Raw genomic sequence first — 16,572 nt, forward strand, 5'->3', positions numbered from 1 at the left:
ATGAGTAAAGTACAGATTTTTTTTTTAATCAAAAATTTTTTCTATAAATAATCCAATTAACGAAATATTTTAAAAACTTGCTGTTAATTTTTCAGTAAAAAATGACAATAAAAAATTTATTGTCTTTTTTTCTATTTCTTGTATCACTAATTAGACAGTTTATTTTTAATTTTTATCAACAATTATCTTTTTTCTTTAAATTATTATTTTTCTTGAGAATATAAAAACAACCCATTCTACCCCGACAATGAACGTCTGTAGGCGTCTAGGTAAACTAAAATTATTTACGATAATGAAGACAAACATAAAAATATGGATATTAAATAATTAAATTAATAGTGAAAAATAAGTTAATTAGAAAAAAAAATTCTACATGTTTGCATGTAAAAAACAAAACATATTTTAATATATATATATATTATATATATATATAAATAATATATATTAATATTTTTATTATCTAAAATAAAGTTTCTAAGTACGGATGATTAATTTCTTCTTATGATTAAACCAATAGCTTCTTATTATCATAAAAAATAATTTTATAAAAATGAATATAAAGATTATAACTAATTACGTCGATTAATAATTAATTAGATAATATTCATTATCTATTTAATTACTCATTATCTCTTCAATTGAGTAGTAAAAAAAAAAATAGAAAAACATTTGATTGATTTACTGAACATGACCGATCAGTATCTTAAGAGTCCGGATTATGAAAACAACTCAAGTAATTTGAAATCGCGATTAAATTTCAAATAATCACTAATAATAGCACAGGTAAATTTTTAGTCACGTGTTCGTTAATGATTTTTTCAAAACCACTTTAATAATCATTTCTTCTTTTACATATTTTGCATCGTGAAGTTTCAAATGAATACTTCAGTCCTTTATATAAACGATTCCTTTAATCCGGACGATTAATCGCCCGAAAATTAGGATTGTGACAGAAATTAAAGTGTTTTTCCAATGACGCTTTTATTCCAAATGATTTTCCGCAATGATAACAAGTATGTAATCCATCGTTCATGTGCTTGTTGGTGTGACTTTAAAAGTCTCGGGTATTCTTCGTCTCATAAGCCCACACATTGCAGTGATAATTATTTTTCTTGTTATAGATTTCGCTGTGCTGTTTCAAACTTTTGATATCCGTAATTTTTTATGACAAAATTTACACGGCAACATTTAATGTCTAAAATTAAATGCATTATGATGATTAATAAATTGAGATATGGGATCACGATGAGAATTCAAATGATGTTCTAATATCTTTTTTTTTTTAAATGATCTTCCGCAGTGATAGCACGTATATAAGTTATCATCAAAGTGTTTCTTCATGTGCTTATCAAAATTATGTAATCTAGTTATCTTATAAAGACATACATTGCAATGATAATTATCTCCTTTTTTATGTGCCGCTTTGTGACGATTCAAACTTTTAAAATCTTGAAATGTTTTTTTGCAACATAAACACATGAACTTTTTAGTTATAAAACTTTTTGAATCATGATTCTTAACAAATTTAAAATTGATATCATGACGAAATTTCAAGTGATCTTCTAATGATATTTTTTTTCTAAATGATCCTCCGCAGTGATAGCATGTATATAATTTATCATTAAAGTGTTTCTTCACGTGCGCATAAAAGTTCTCTAATCTAGTTATCTTATAAAGACATACATTGCAATGAAAATAGTTTCCTTTTTTATGTGTCACTTTATGAAGACTCAAACTTTTAGAATCTTTAAATTTTTCATTGCAACATAAACACATGAACTTTTTATTTATAAAACTTTTTGAATCATGATTCTTAACAAATGGAAAATCGAGACCATGCCGAAACTTTAAGTGATCTTCTAATGATATTTTTTTTCTAAATGATCTTCCACAGTGATAGCATGTAAATAAGTCATCATAGAAGTGGTGCTGCATGATGTGTCTGTCAAACAAAGCTTGTGAAGCTGTTGTATAAAGACATATATTGCAGTAATAATTATTTCCTTTTTTATGTGTCCCTTTGTGGCGACACAAACTTTTAACATCCGTGAATTTTTTCTGGCAAAATAAACATGTAAGTTTTAGATTTATGCGATTTCTTGGATGCTGATGATGATTAATCGATTTTGATTTCGGATCACGATAAAAGTTCAAGTGTTTTTTCAATGATGATTTTAATCTACAGAATACGCCGCAATGATAACAGACGTATAGTTTATTATTCATGTGTCTACTGATGTGCCGGTGAAAATTATGCCGAACAAATGTCGTATAGAGACACACATCGCATTGATAAGTCACTTTTTTATGCTTCGTATTAACAAGTTTCAAACTTTTGGCGTTCGATAATTTTTTCTGGAGTGAATCTCTCGGCTTTTTACCAACACGATTCTTTGGATACTCCTGATTATCAGTCGACTGATTCTGGGTGCCATGCTGATAATACAAGTGTTTTTCTAACGAAGTTTTGATTTTATATGACCTACCGCAATGGTAACACAGATGTAATTCATCATTCACGTGCTTGTTGCTGTGACTTTCAAACTTTCGAGTATCTTTTGTCTTATAAAGACAGACATTACAGTGGAAGTGAGTTTCTTTTTTATGGGTTTTATTGTGTAGTTTCAAATTGTGTTTACTTAAAAATTTTTTTTTGCAGAACGGACATTCCTCTGTCAATTTTTTAGAAAATTTCGCACGTCGGTAGCGATTTGAATTTCGAAACTCGGACTTGTGATGAGATTCCAAATGTTTCTTCACTGATGCTTTGTATACAAACGAGTCACCACATTCGTAGCAAATCAACAGTCCAGCGTTGATGTGCTGGTTCATGTGGTTTTTGAATGTATACAAAAATTGTGTTGTATAAAGACAGATATCGCAGTAATAATTATCACCTTTTTTATGGGTCTCCAAGTGAAGCATCAAATTTTTTTTACTTGCGAATACTTTTCTGCAGAATAAACACTCGAGTTCTTTTTCTGTCGAACAAGAAAATGACTTTTTGTCTTCTGATTGATGACGGTGATGATGCACATGAAGATTTATATCATGCGGGTTTTTAATTAATAATTTAGCGGTCTCATCTTTGATGCAAACAGTCGGGTCGCAATTTTCGGTTTCAAATTCGTGTTCTTCAGTTTTTATAAACTTTATGTCCGTATGATTAGACAGTACGTGTTGTTGATGTTGTTCTAAATATAAATATTTATATAATTATTGTTGGAAATATTTTTAAATGACAATTAAAAAATATAATCACCTGCTGAACTGAAGGAACGAAAGCAATCCTGGCAAATATACTCAACACTTTGTAATTCGTAATTATATTCATCCCATTCTCGGGTAACCGGTGGATCCTCTTCGGGTGTTGGTGGAGAAAGATCTCTAATTGAAGTAACAATGACACTTTTTTCAGGAATCTCAATTTTTTTGAGTTCATCTAAGGAAATTTTTAAAAGAGTTGACAAGTAATTTAAATTTGCCTGCGACATTTTAATTGTTTTAACCTTCAAATTAATTTTACGAAGACACGAATTAAAAATGTAAACAGTCAGACATTGTTGTGGTTTTCAGCGCAATCTACATGCAGGTTTCATATTAATTATTTGAAAAATATTCAAATTAAATTTATGACAAAATTTAAAAATTTTGTTATTTTTAGTGGAATATTTTTTAAAAATTTCCCTGATTAAACAACTGAATTCGACCGAATTAAAAATTTTAATTCTGCTCAATTCTGTTAAATTCGGTAAGACAGAATTTAAAAGAATTCGAGGATCATTTTCGAATTAAACAGAATTAAACCGATTTAAAAATTTGCATTGGTTTCAATTCGATTTAATTCGGAGTCAGAACCGGAAATTCGAGAATTATTTTCGAATTAAACAAAATAAAACCGATTTAAAAATTTAGCATTGGTTTCAATTCGGTTTAATTCGGAGTCAGAACCGGGAATTCGAGGATTATTTTCGAATTAAACCGAATAGAATTATTTAAATTCGTTTCAATTTAGATATATTCTGGTTTTCCTGCCGAATTAGACAGAATTCTTTTTTAAGTTTGGTACCCTGATTAAACAACTGAATTCGATCGAATTAAACAGAATTGAATTTTTAATTCTATTTAATTCAGATAAATTCTGTTAATTCGGTACCTAACTTAAAAATTAATTCTGTCTAATTCGGCAGGAAAACCAGAATTTATCCAAATTAAAACGAATTTAAATAACTCTATTCGGTTTAATTCTGATTAATTCGAAAATAATTCTCCAATTTCTGGTTCTGAATCCGAATTTGAAATTTTTAAATCGGTTTTATTCTGTTTAATTCAAATTCAAATTTTCAATTCAGTTGAATTCTGTTTTGCATCATTCGACAGAATATAACAGAATTAAAATTTTTAATTCGCTCGAATTCAGTTGTTTCATCAGGGTTACTTTAGTTTTCTTCTTTGACATAAAAGCTAAAGTACTTAGAATTATAACGAAAAGGGCGAGGGCAAATTGGGTTATTTTTTTTAAATTTAAATGACTTAGCAAAAAAAATTTGCCTCACTTGAATTAAGATCTAGAATAAAGTTTTAATTACAAGTTCATGTAATAAATTATTGATTAATATTATAAGGAAATAATGAGTGAAATTATTTTATCTTTGATCGATTATTTATTACAGACTAGATTAATAATTATAAAATTATTAAAATAATTAACATATTTGATGCATGTTGACTTAATTTATATACATAGATACCAAAGAAGTATTAAAAATTAAAACTAGTCTGTACCTCTTGACATAAAATTAATTCTATGCGAAGACAAACATAAAAGTAGGAAAATCGAACAATGAAATTAATAGTAATGAAAAATATGTTTATTAGAAAAAAAAAACTACATGTTTGCGAGTAGAAATTTAAATATAATCTTAGTTATATTTTTGTCATCATTCAAAATAAAGTAATCTATCGTTCATAGCTTGTTGGTGTCATTTCCAAAGTCTCGAGTATTCTCCATCTCATAAACACATGCATTGCAGTGATAATTATTTCCCTTATTATGAGTTTCGTTGTGTTGCTCCAAACATTGACGTCTTGAAGTTTTATAAGGCAAAATTTACACAGCAGCACTTTAATTTCTAGAATTTATTGTACTATGATGTTTAATTAATTGAGAATTAGGATCACGATGAGAATCCAAATGATGTTCTAATCTCTTTTTTTCTTTAAATGACTTTCCGCAATGATAGCATGAACATAATTCATCATTAAAGTGTTTCTCCACATGCCTATCAAAGTTTTGTAATCTAGTTATCTTATAAAGACATATATTGCAATGATAATTGTCTCCTTTTTTATGTGTCACTTTGTGAAGACATAAACTTTTAGAATCTTTAAATTTTTCATTGCAAAATAAACACATGAACTTTTTATTTGTAAAACTTGTTGACTCACGATGATTAACGAATGGTAATTTCGGATCATGACGAAATTTTAAGTGATTTTCTAATAATATTTTTTTTCTAAATGGCCTCCCACAGTGATAGCAGATATAAAATTTATCGTTAAAGTGTCTCACTAGGTGTTTATCAAAATTACGTAGTAAAGCTGTCGCATGAAGACATATATTGCAATGATAATTACCTCCTTTCTTATACGTCGCTTTGTGACGATTCAAACTTTTAGAATCCGTAAATGTTTTTTCGCAACATAAACACATGAACTTATTATTTATAAAACTTTTTGAATCATATTTCGGATCATGACGAAATTCCAAATTATTTTCTAATAATTTTTTTCTTAATGGGCTTCCACAGTGACAGCATATATATAATTTATCATTTACGTCTTTCTTCATGTCCCTACCAAAGTTAGGTTGTAAAGTTGTCATACGAAGACACACATCACATTGATGAGTTATTTCGTTATGCTTCGCGTCAAGTTTTAATCTTTTAGCGTTCGGTAATTTTTTCTGGCCGAGTGAATCCTTCGGCTTTTTACCAACACGATTCTCTTGATTCTCCTGACTATCAATCGACTGAATCCGGAGGCCATGCCCATAAGTCAAGTGGATTTCTAATGATTCTTTGATTTTATATGACCTACCACAATGGTGGCATATATAAAATTCATTATCCAAGTGCTTGTTGATGTGACTTTCAAAGTTTCGAATTTTTTTTGTCTTATAAAGACAGATATGACAGTAGTAATAATTATCTTTTTTGTGGGTTTTCTTGTGTTTTGCCAAATATTGTTTACTGGAAAATTTTTTTTTACAGATCGGACATTCCTCTTTAGAGTTTTCAAGAGATTTCGAAGGTCGATGATGATTGTGACCCTTTACATCATGAGAGTTTTCTGTTACTGAGTTATGAGTTGGATCCTCGTTGCGAACAGTCGGGATAAAATTTTCGGCTTCTAATTCCTGCTCTTCATTGTTCAGAACATTTATGTTCGCATGACCAGACAGTACGTGTTGTTGATGTTGCTCTAAAAATAAATATTTATATAATTATTGTTGCAAATATATTTAAATGACAATTAAAAAATTTAATCACCTGCTGAACTGAAGGAACAAAAGCAATCCTGGCAAATATATTCGAGACTTTGAATTTCGTTTTGATATTCATCCCATTCTCGGGTAACCGGTGGATTCTCTTCGGGTGTCGATGGAAAAACATCTATAATTGAAGTAACAATTACACTTTGTTCAGGATTCTCAATCTTTCTGAGTTCATCTAAAGGAATGTTTAAAAAATTTGACAAATAATTCAAATTTGCTTGCAACATTTTAATTGTTTTGACCTTCAAATTAATTTTACGAAGACGCGAATTAAAAATGTAAACAGTCAGACATTTTTGTGGTTTTCAGCGGCTTGCAGGCACACCGTCAAAAGTAAAAATTTCAGAAGTATACCAACTTTAGAAACTCACAGTTAGGAATGTAAAAAATAAAGATGGTTCATAATTCAGAATGACAAATTATCACCTTGTCAAAAACATCGAATCTCTAATCTTTATATCAACACATACTCAGAATTTACAATATTCATTCTTTCGTAATAAAGAATTAACAATATTTAGAATGACAATATTTCAGAAATCCAATACTTCCGAAATATTCAAACTACGAACGCCAATTCTTCAGAATTACATTTTATACGAATGACCATTTTAGTAAAATTTTCTAAGCTTTGCTGACAGTCGGTATTACAGACTTTCCCTATGAATTTACCATTATCATGTGAGTGCTTTGGCGGATTGATTGGGTTTAAAAAATTTGTATGACTCGTTATGTAATAATTATATATGAATTTTACGAGTTTAATTTGTATGAAACGATTATATTGAATGTACTGAATTAAGATAGAAGTGCTATTTATGACCAGTGTTTTATTTTTAGACCTTTAATATTTCATTTTAATTAATGGAGAAGTATAAAAAAAAAAAAAAATTCATTCTAATACAGTAAAAAAAAAATGTTGGAAAATCCAAAAGTGCACACCTCAATCGCTCAATTTATTTTTAATCATTACTTTTATTATTATATAATATTAATATATTTTTTAACTTCCCGCTAAGAAAATCGACGATTTTCGAAAAATTGGGAAGTTATTGTTTTCACTCCGATTTTCGAAAGTCGAGTTTTCATCAGATGTCGACGTTTTGAGGTCCTAGGAAGCTATTCTGACTATTTTCAGAATGATGTCCGAGTGTATGTATGTGTGTGTGTGTGTGTGTGTGTGTGTGTGTGTGTGTGTGTGTGTGTGTGTGTGTGTGTGTGTGTGTGTGTGTGTGTGTGTGTAAACTCTTTGTAACTTTTTAACTAATGAATCGATTTGGATGGTTGAGGTGGCAATCAAAAGAGCTTGTTGGCCCGCAACTTTCCTGGAAATTTCAGATCATTTGATCAAGTAGACTCGAAGATATTGGCGAATTAATGAAAAAAAAAAATTTATTTTTTAGTTTTTTAGTGATTTCTCAGAAACGACTCGAACGATTGATTTCAAAATCTGATCAGCTCTAGACCTTTATAAGCCGCGTCGAATGCCACCTTAACCATCTCAATCGGTTAATTTGTTCGAGAGATACCGATGGCGAAAGAAATGGTAGAAAACGTTTTTTTTCGATTATCTTTGAAGTGACTCGTCTGATCAATTTTAAAATTTAATCGGCTGTAGAGTTCAAGAAAACGCGCCGATTGCCACCTCAAACGTCAAAATCGGTTGATTAGTTCAGAAGATATCAGCGCTGAAAAGTTAAAAAAATAACATTTTATGTTATTTTTTCCGGATAAATCAAAATATAATGTGCTAAAATTGTGCTAATATGCTAAACTTGTTCCTTAGTTTTAAAGATATCGTCATCAAAAAATTGAAAAAACCCAGTCGTTAATGTTTTTCTCGGATTTTCAATATATTATTGCTCTGACCTAAGTCAAAAATCATTCAAATCTTGATTTTGATCACTGACATTGATTTCTGCCTCAATACATTTATTTCAGAGAACATAATCGATAATAAAAATTTAAAAGCCGCTTCTTTATTGATGGTTTTCGATTCTTAACATTTCAAACTCTAGCATGAAACGTAACTTGATAGAGCTTAAAAGGCTCATAATAAAATGATTTCATGTAATAGCATTTTCGAGCTCGAAAATATATTCACAGTAATGTTTTCAAGCTGCTTGAGCTCGAGAACAGCGGAAAGTTTTGGGGCTGGCCCGCAGGGCCAACAGACGCCCAGATTTTTTCTTATAATGGTTATAATTTTTATATTTTCTATAGAATTTCAATGGTATGTCTCTGGGATTTCTCGTTAAAATTTAACTGGTTATAATTTTTATATTTTCTATAGAATTTCAATGGTATGTCTCTGGGATTTCTCGTAAAAATTTAACTGGTTATAATTTTTATATTTTCTATAGAATTTCAATGGTATGTCTCTGGGATTTCTCGTAAAAATTTAACTGAATATAATTTTTATATTTTCTATAGAATTTCAATGGTATGTCTCTGGGATTTCTCGTAAAAATTTAACTGGTTATAATTTTTATATTTTCTATAGAATTTCAATGGTATGTCTCTGGGATTTCTCGTAAAAATTTAACTGAATATAATTTTTATATTTTCTATAAAATTTCAATGGTATGTCTCTGGGATTTCTCGTAAAAATTTAACTGGTTATAATTTTTATATTTTCTATAGAATTTCAATGGTATGTCTCTGGGATTTCTCGTAAAAATTTAACTGAATATAATTTTTATATTTTCTATAGAATTTCAATGGTATGTCTCTGGGATTTCTCGTAAAAATTTAACTGGTTATAATTTTTATATTTTCTATAGAATTTCAATGGTATGTCTCTGGGATTTCTCGTAAAAATTTAACTGAATATAATTTTTATATTTTCTATAAAATTTCAATGGTATGTCTCTGGGATTTCTCGTAAAAATTTAACTGGTTATAATTTTTATATTTTCTATAGAATTTCAATGGTATGTCTCTGGGATTTCTCGTAAAAATTTAACTGGTTATAATTTTTATATTTTCTATAGAATTTCAATGGTATGTCTCTGGGATTTCTCGTAAAAATTTAACTGAATATAATTTTTATATTTTCTATAGAATTTCAATGGTATGTCTCTGGGATTTCTCGTAAAAATTTAACTGGTTATAATTTTTATATTTTCTATAGAATTTCAATGGTATGTCTCTGGGATTTCTCGTAAAAATTTAACTGAATATAATTTTTATATTTTCTATAAAATTTCAATGGTATGTCTCTGGGATTTCTCGTAAAAATTTAACTGGTTATAATTTTTATATTTTCTATAGAATTTCAATGGTATGTCTCTGGGATTTCTCGTAAAAATTTAACTGGTTATAATTTTTATATTTTCTATAGAATTTCAATGGTATGTCTCTGGGATTTCTCGTAAAAATTTAACTGAATATAATTTTTATATTTTCTATAGAATTTCAATGGTATGTCTCTGGGATTTCTCGTAAAAATTTAACTGGTTATAATTTTTATATTTTCTATAGAATTTCAATGGTATGTCTCTGGGATTTCTCGTAAAAATTTAACTGGTTATAATTTTTATATTTTCTATAGAATTTCAATGGTATGTCTCTGGGATTTCTCGTAAAAATTTAACTGGTTATAATTTTTATATTTTCTATAGAATTTCAATGGTATGTCTCTGGGATTTCTCGTAAAAATTTAACTGGTTATAATTTTTATATTTTCTATAGAATTTCAATGGTATGTCTCTGGGATTTCTCGTAAAAATTTAACTGGTTATAATTTTTATATTTTCTATAGAATTTCAATGGTATGTCTCTGGGATTTCTCGTAAAAATTTAACTGAATATAATTTTTATATTTTCTATAGAATTTCAATGGTATGTCTCTGGGATTTCTCGTAAAAATTTAACTGAATATAATTTTTATATTTTCTATAGAATTTCAATGGTATGTCTCTGGGATTTCTCGTAAAAATTTAACTGAATATAATTTTTATATTTTCTATAGAATTTCAATGGTATGTCTCTGGGATTTCTCGTAAAAATTTAACTGGTTATAATTTTTATATTTTCTATAGAATTTCAATGGTATGTCTCTGGGATTTCTCGTAAAAATTTAACTGGTTATAATTTTTATATTTTCTATAGAATTTCAATGGTATGTCTCTGGGATTTCTCGTAAAAATTTAACTGAATATAATTTTTATATTTTCTATAGAATTTCAATGGTATGTCTCTGGGATTTCTCGTAAAAATTTAACTGGTTATAATTTTTATATTTTCTATAGAATTTCAATGGTATGTCTCTGGGATTTCTCGTAAAAATTTAACTGGTTATAATTTTTATATTTTCTATAGAATTTCAATGGTATGTCTCTGGGATTTCTCGTAAAAATTTAACTGGTTATAATTTTTATATTTTCTATAGAATTTCAATGGTATGTCTCTGGGATTTCTCGTAAAAATTTAACTGGTTATAATTTTTATATTTTCTATAGAATTTCAATGGTATGTCTCTGGGATTTCTCGTAAAAATTTAACTGGTTATAATTTTTATATTTTCTATAGAATTTCAATGGTATGTCTCTGGGATTTCTCGTAAAAATTTAACTGAATATAATTTTTATATTTTCTATAGAATTTCAATGGTATGTCTCTGGGATTTCTCGTAAAAATTTAACTGAATATAATTTTTATATTTTCTATAGAATTTCAATGGTATGTCTCTGGGATTTCTCGTAAAAATTTAACTGAATATAATTATTATATTTTCTATAGAATTTCAATGGTATGTCTCTGGGATTTCTCGTAAAAATTTAACTGGTTATAATTTTTATATTTTCTATAGAATTTCAATGGTATGTCTCTGGGATTTCTCGTAAAAATTTAACTGGTTATAATTTTTATATTTTCTATAGAATTTCAATGGTATGTCTCTGGGATTTCTCGTAAAAATTTAACTGGTTATAATTTTTATATTTTCTATAGAATTTCAATGGTATGTCTCTGGGATTTCTCGTAAAAATTTAACTGAATATAATTTCTATATTTTCTATAGAATTTCAATGGTATGTCTCTGGGATTTCTCGTAAAAATTTAACTGAATATAATTTTTATATTTTCTATAGAATTTCAATGGTATGTCTCTGGGATTTCTCGTAAAAATTTAACTGAATATAATTTTTATATTTTCTATAGAATTTCAATGGTATGTCTCTGGGATTTCTCGTAAAAATTTAACTGAATATAATTTTTATATTTTCTATAGAATTTCAATGGTATGTCTCTGGGATTTCTCGTAAAAATTTAACTGGTTATAATTTTTATATTTTCTATAGAATTTCAATGGTATGTCTCTGGGATTTCTCGTAAAAATTTAACTGAATATAATTTTTATATTTTCTATAGAATTTCAATGGTATGTCTCTGGGATTTCTCGTAAAAATTTAACTGGTTATAATTTTTATATTTTCTATAGAATTTCAATGGTATGTCTCTGGGATTTCTCGTAAAAATTTAACTGGTTATAATTTTTATATTTTCTATAGAATTTCAATGGTATGTCTCTGGGATTTCTCGTAAAAATTTAACTGAATATAATTTTTATATTTTCTATAGAATTTCAATGGTATGTCTCTGGGATTTCTCGTAAAAATTTAACTGGTTATAATTTTTATATTTTCTATAGAATTTCAATGGTATGGCTCTGGGATTTCTCGTAAAAATTTAACTGAATATAATTTTTATATTTTCTATAGAATTTCAATGGTATGGCTCTGGGATTTCTCGTAAAAATTTAACTGAATATAATTTTTATATTTTCTATAGAATTTCAATGGTATGTCTCTGGGATTTCTCGTAAAAATTTAACTGGTTATAATTTTTATATTTTCTATAGAATTTCAATGGTATGGCTCTGGGATTTCTCGTAAAAATTTAACTGAATATAATTTTTATATTTTCTATAGAATTTCAATGGTATGTCTCTGGGATTTCTCGTAAAAATTTAACTGAATATAATTTTCATATTTTCTATAAAGTTTCAATATTATGTCTCTGGGATTTCTCGTAAAAATTTAACTGGTTATAATTTTTATATTTTCTATAGAATTTCAATGGTATGGCTCTGGGATTTCTCGTAAAAATTTAACTGAATATAATTTTTATATTTTCTATAGAATTTCAATGGTATGTCTCTGGGATTTCTCGTAAAAATTTAACTGAATATAATTTTCATATTTTCTATAAAGTTTCAATGGTATGTCTCTGGGATTTCTCGTAAAAATTTAACTGGTTATAATTTTTATATTTTCTATAGAATTTCAATGGTATGTCTCTGGGATTTCTCGTAAAAATTTAACTGGTTATAATTTTTATATTTTCTATAGAATTTCAATGGTATGGCTCTGGGATTTCTCGTAAAAATTTAACTGAATATAATTTTTATATTTTCTATTGAATTTCAATGGTATGTCTCTGGGATTTCTCGTAAAAATTTAACTGGTTATAATTTTTATATTTTCTATAGAATTTCAATGGTATGTCTCTGGGATTTCTCGTAAAAATTTAACTGGTTATAATTTTTATATTTTCTATAGAATTTCAATGGTATGTCTCTGGGATTTCTCGTAAAAATTTAACTGGTTATAATTTTTATATTTTCTATAGAATTTCAATGGTATGTCTCTGGGATTTCTCGTAAAAATTTAACTGAATATAATTTTTATATTTTCTATAGAATTTCAATGGTATGTCTCTGGGATTTCTCGTAAAAATTTAACTGGTTATAATTTTTATATTTTCTATAGAATTTCAATGGTATGTCTCTGGGATTTCTCGTAAAAATTTAACTGGTTATAATTTTTATATTTTCTATAGAATTTCAATGGTATGTCTCTGGGATTTCTCGTAAAAATTTAACTGGTTATAATTTTTATATTTTCTATAGAATTTCAATGGTATGTCTCTGGGATTTCTCGTAAAAATTTAACTGAATATAATTTTTATATTTTCTATAGAATTTCAATGGTATGTCTCTGGGATTTCTCGTAAAAATTTAACTGAATATAATTTTTATATTTTCTATAGAATTTCAATGGTATGGCTCTGGGATTTCTCGTAAAAATTTAACTGAATATAATTTTTATATTTTCTATAGAATTTCAATGGTATGTCTCTGGGATTTCTCGTAAAAATTTAACTGAATATAATTTTTATATTTTCTATAGAATTTCAATGGTATGTCTCTGGGATTTCTCGTAAAAATTTAACTGGTTATAATTTTTATATTTTCTATAGAATTTCAATGGTATGTCTCTGGGATTTCTCGTAAAAATTTAACTGAATATAATTTTTATATTTTCTATAGAATTTCAATGGTATGTCTCTGGAATTTCTCGTAAAAATTTAACTGGTTATAATTTTTATATTTTCTATAGAATTTCAATGGTATGGCTCTGGGATTTCTCGTAAAAATTTAACTGAATATAATTTTTATATTTTCTATAGAATTTCAATGGTATGTCTCTGGGATTTCTCGTAAAAATTTAACTGAATATAATTTTTATATTTTCTATAGAATTTCAATGGTATGTCTCTGGGATTTCTCGTAAAAATTTAACTGGTTATAATTTTTATATTTTCTATAGAATTTCAATGGTATGGCTCTGGGATTTCTCGTAAAAATTTAACTGAATATAATTTTTATATTTTCTATAGAATTTCAATGGTATGTCTCTGGGATTTCTCGTAAAAATTTAACTGAATATAATTTTTATATTTTCTATAGAATTTCAATGGTATGTCTCTGGGATTTCTCGTAAAAATTTAACTGGTTATAATTTTTATATTTTCTATAGAATTTCAATGGTATGTCTCTGGAATTTCTCGTAAAAATTTAACTGGTTATAATTTTTATATTTTCTATAGAATTTCAATGGTATGTCTCTGGGATTTCTCGTAAAAATTTAACTGAATATAATTTTTATATTTTCTATAAAATTTCAATGGTATGTCTCTGGGATTTCTCGTAAAAATTTAACTGAATATAATTTTTATATTTTCTATAGAATTTCAATGGTATGTCTCTGGGATTTCTCGTAAAAATTTAACTGGTTATAATTTTTATATTTTCTATAGAATTTCAATGGTATGTCTCTGGGATTTCTCGTAAAAATTTAACTGAATATAATTTTTATATTTTCTATAAAATTTCAATGGTATGTCTCTGGGATTTCTCGTAAAAATTTAACTGAATATAATTTTTATATTTTCTATAGAATTTCAATGGTATGTCTCTGGGATTTCTCGTAAAAATTTAACTGGTTATAATTTTTATATTTTCTATAGAATTTCAATGGTATGTCTCTGGGATTTCTCGTAAAAATTTAACTGGTTATAATTTTTATATTTTCTATAGAATTTCAATGGTATGTCTCTGGAATTTCTCGTAAAAATTTAACTGGTTATAATTTTTATATTTTCTATAGAATTTCAATGGTATGTCTCTGGGATTTCTCGTAAAAATTTAACTGGTTATAATTTTTATATTTTCTATAGAATTTCAATGGTATGTCTCTGGGATTTCTCGTAAAAATTTAACTGAATATAATTTTTATATTTTCTATAGAATTTCAATGGTATGTCTCTGGGATTTCTCGTAAAAATTTAACTGGTTATAATTTTTATATTTTCTATAGAATTTCAATGGTATGTCTCTGGGATTTCTCGTAAAAATTTAACTGGTTATAATTTTTATATTTTCTATAGAATTTCAATGGTATGGCTCTGGGATTTCTCGTAAAAATTTAACTGAATATAATTTTTATATTTTCTATAGAATTTCAATGGTATGTCTCTGGGATTTCTCGTAAAAATTTAACTGGTTATAATTTTTATATTTTCTATAGAATTTCAATGGTATGTCTCTGGGATTTCTCGTAAAAATTTAACTGGTTATAATTTTTATATTTTCTATAGAATTTCAATGGTATGTCTCTGGGATTTCTCGTAAAAATTTAACTGAATATAATTTTTATATTTTCTATAGAATTTCAATGGTATGTCTCTGGGATTTCTCGTAAAAATTTAACTGGTTATAATTTTTATATTTTCTATAGAATTTCAATGGTATGGCTCTGGGATTTCTCGTAAAAATTTAACTGAATATAATTTTTATATTTTCTATAGAATTTCAATGGTATGGCTCTGGGATTTCTCGTAAAAATTTAACTGAATATAATTTTTATATTTTCTATAGAATTTCAATGGTATGTCTCTGGGATTTCTCGTAAAAATTTAACTGGTTATAATTTTTATATTTTCTATAGAATTTCAATGGTATGGCTCTGGGATTTCTCGTAAAAATTTAACTGAATATAATTTTTATATTTTCTATAGAATTTCAATGGTATGTCTCTGGGATTTCTCGTAAAAATTTAACTGAATATAATTTTCATATTTTCTATAAAGTTTCAATATTATGTCTCTGGGATTTCTCGTAAAAATTTAACTGGTTATAATTTTTATATTTTCTATAGAATTTCAATGGTATGGCTCTGGGATTTCTCGTAAAAATTTAACTGAATATAATTTTTATATTTTCTATAGAATTTCAATGGTATGTCTCTGGGATTTCTCGTAAAAATTTAACTGAATATAATTTTCATATTTTCTATAAAGTTTCAATGGTATGTCTCTGGGATTTCTCGTAAAAATTTAACTGGTTATAATTTTTATATTTTCTATAGAATTTCAATGGTATGTCTCTGGGATTTCTCGTAAAAATTTAACTGGTTATAATTTTTATATTTTCTATAGAATTTCAATGGTATGGCTCTGGGATTTCTCGTAAAAATTTAACTGAATATAATTTTTATATTTTCTATTGAATTTCAATGGTATGTCTCTGGGATTTCTCGTAAAAATTTAACTGGTTATAATTTTTATATTTTCTATAGAATTTCAATGGTATGTCTCTGGGATTTCTCGTAAAAATTTAACTGGTTATAATTTTTATATTTTCTATAGAATTTCAATGGTATGTCTCTGGG

The 16,572-nt window shown here is 26.7% G+C and overlaps 2 protein-coding genes across 2 annotated transcripts; both read right to left on the bottom strand.

The window, feature by feature from the left end:
* Positions 1 to 487: 487 nt before the first annotated feature.
* On the bottom strand, positions 488 to 3,560 carry LOC130664909 (zinc finger protein 26-like). Its single transcript, XM_057465095.1, has 2 exons — positions 3,263 to 3,560; positions 488 to 3,194 (listed from the first exon to the last, which is right to left on the bottom strand). Exons 1-2 carry the CDS (start codon positions 3,492 to 3,494, stop codon positions 1,189 to 1,191), a joined length of 2,238 nt encoding a protein of 745 aa, XP_057321078.1. The 5' UTR covers positions 3,495 to 3,560; the 3' UTR covers positions 488 to 1,188.
* Positions 3,561 to 4,714: 1,154 nt separating this feature from the next.
* LOC130664923 (zinc finger protein 567-like) lies at positions 4,715 to 7,265 on the bottom strand. Its single transcript, XM_057465123.1, has 2 exons — positions 6,552 to 7,265; positions 4,715 to 6,483 (listed from the first exon to the last, which is right to left on the bottom strand). The coding sequence occupies exons 1-2, from the start codon at positions 6,781 to 6,783 to the stop codon at positions 5,126 to 5,128; spliced, it is 1,590 nt and encodes a 529-aa protein (XP_057321106.1). The 5' UTR covers positions 6,784 to 7,265; the 3' UTR covers positions 4,715 to 5,125.
* Between the last annotated feature and the right edge of the window lie 9,307 nt (positions 7,266 to 16,572).

This window comes from Microplitis mediator, chromosome 3 (genome assembly GCF_029852145.1).
Source record: "Microplitis mediator isolate UGA2020A chromosome 3, iyMicMedi2.1, whole genome shotgun sequence".
Lineage (NCBI taxonomy): Eukaryota > Metazoa > Arthropoda > Insecta > Hymenoptera > Braconidae > Microplitis > Microplitis mediator.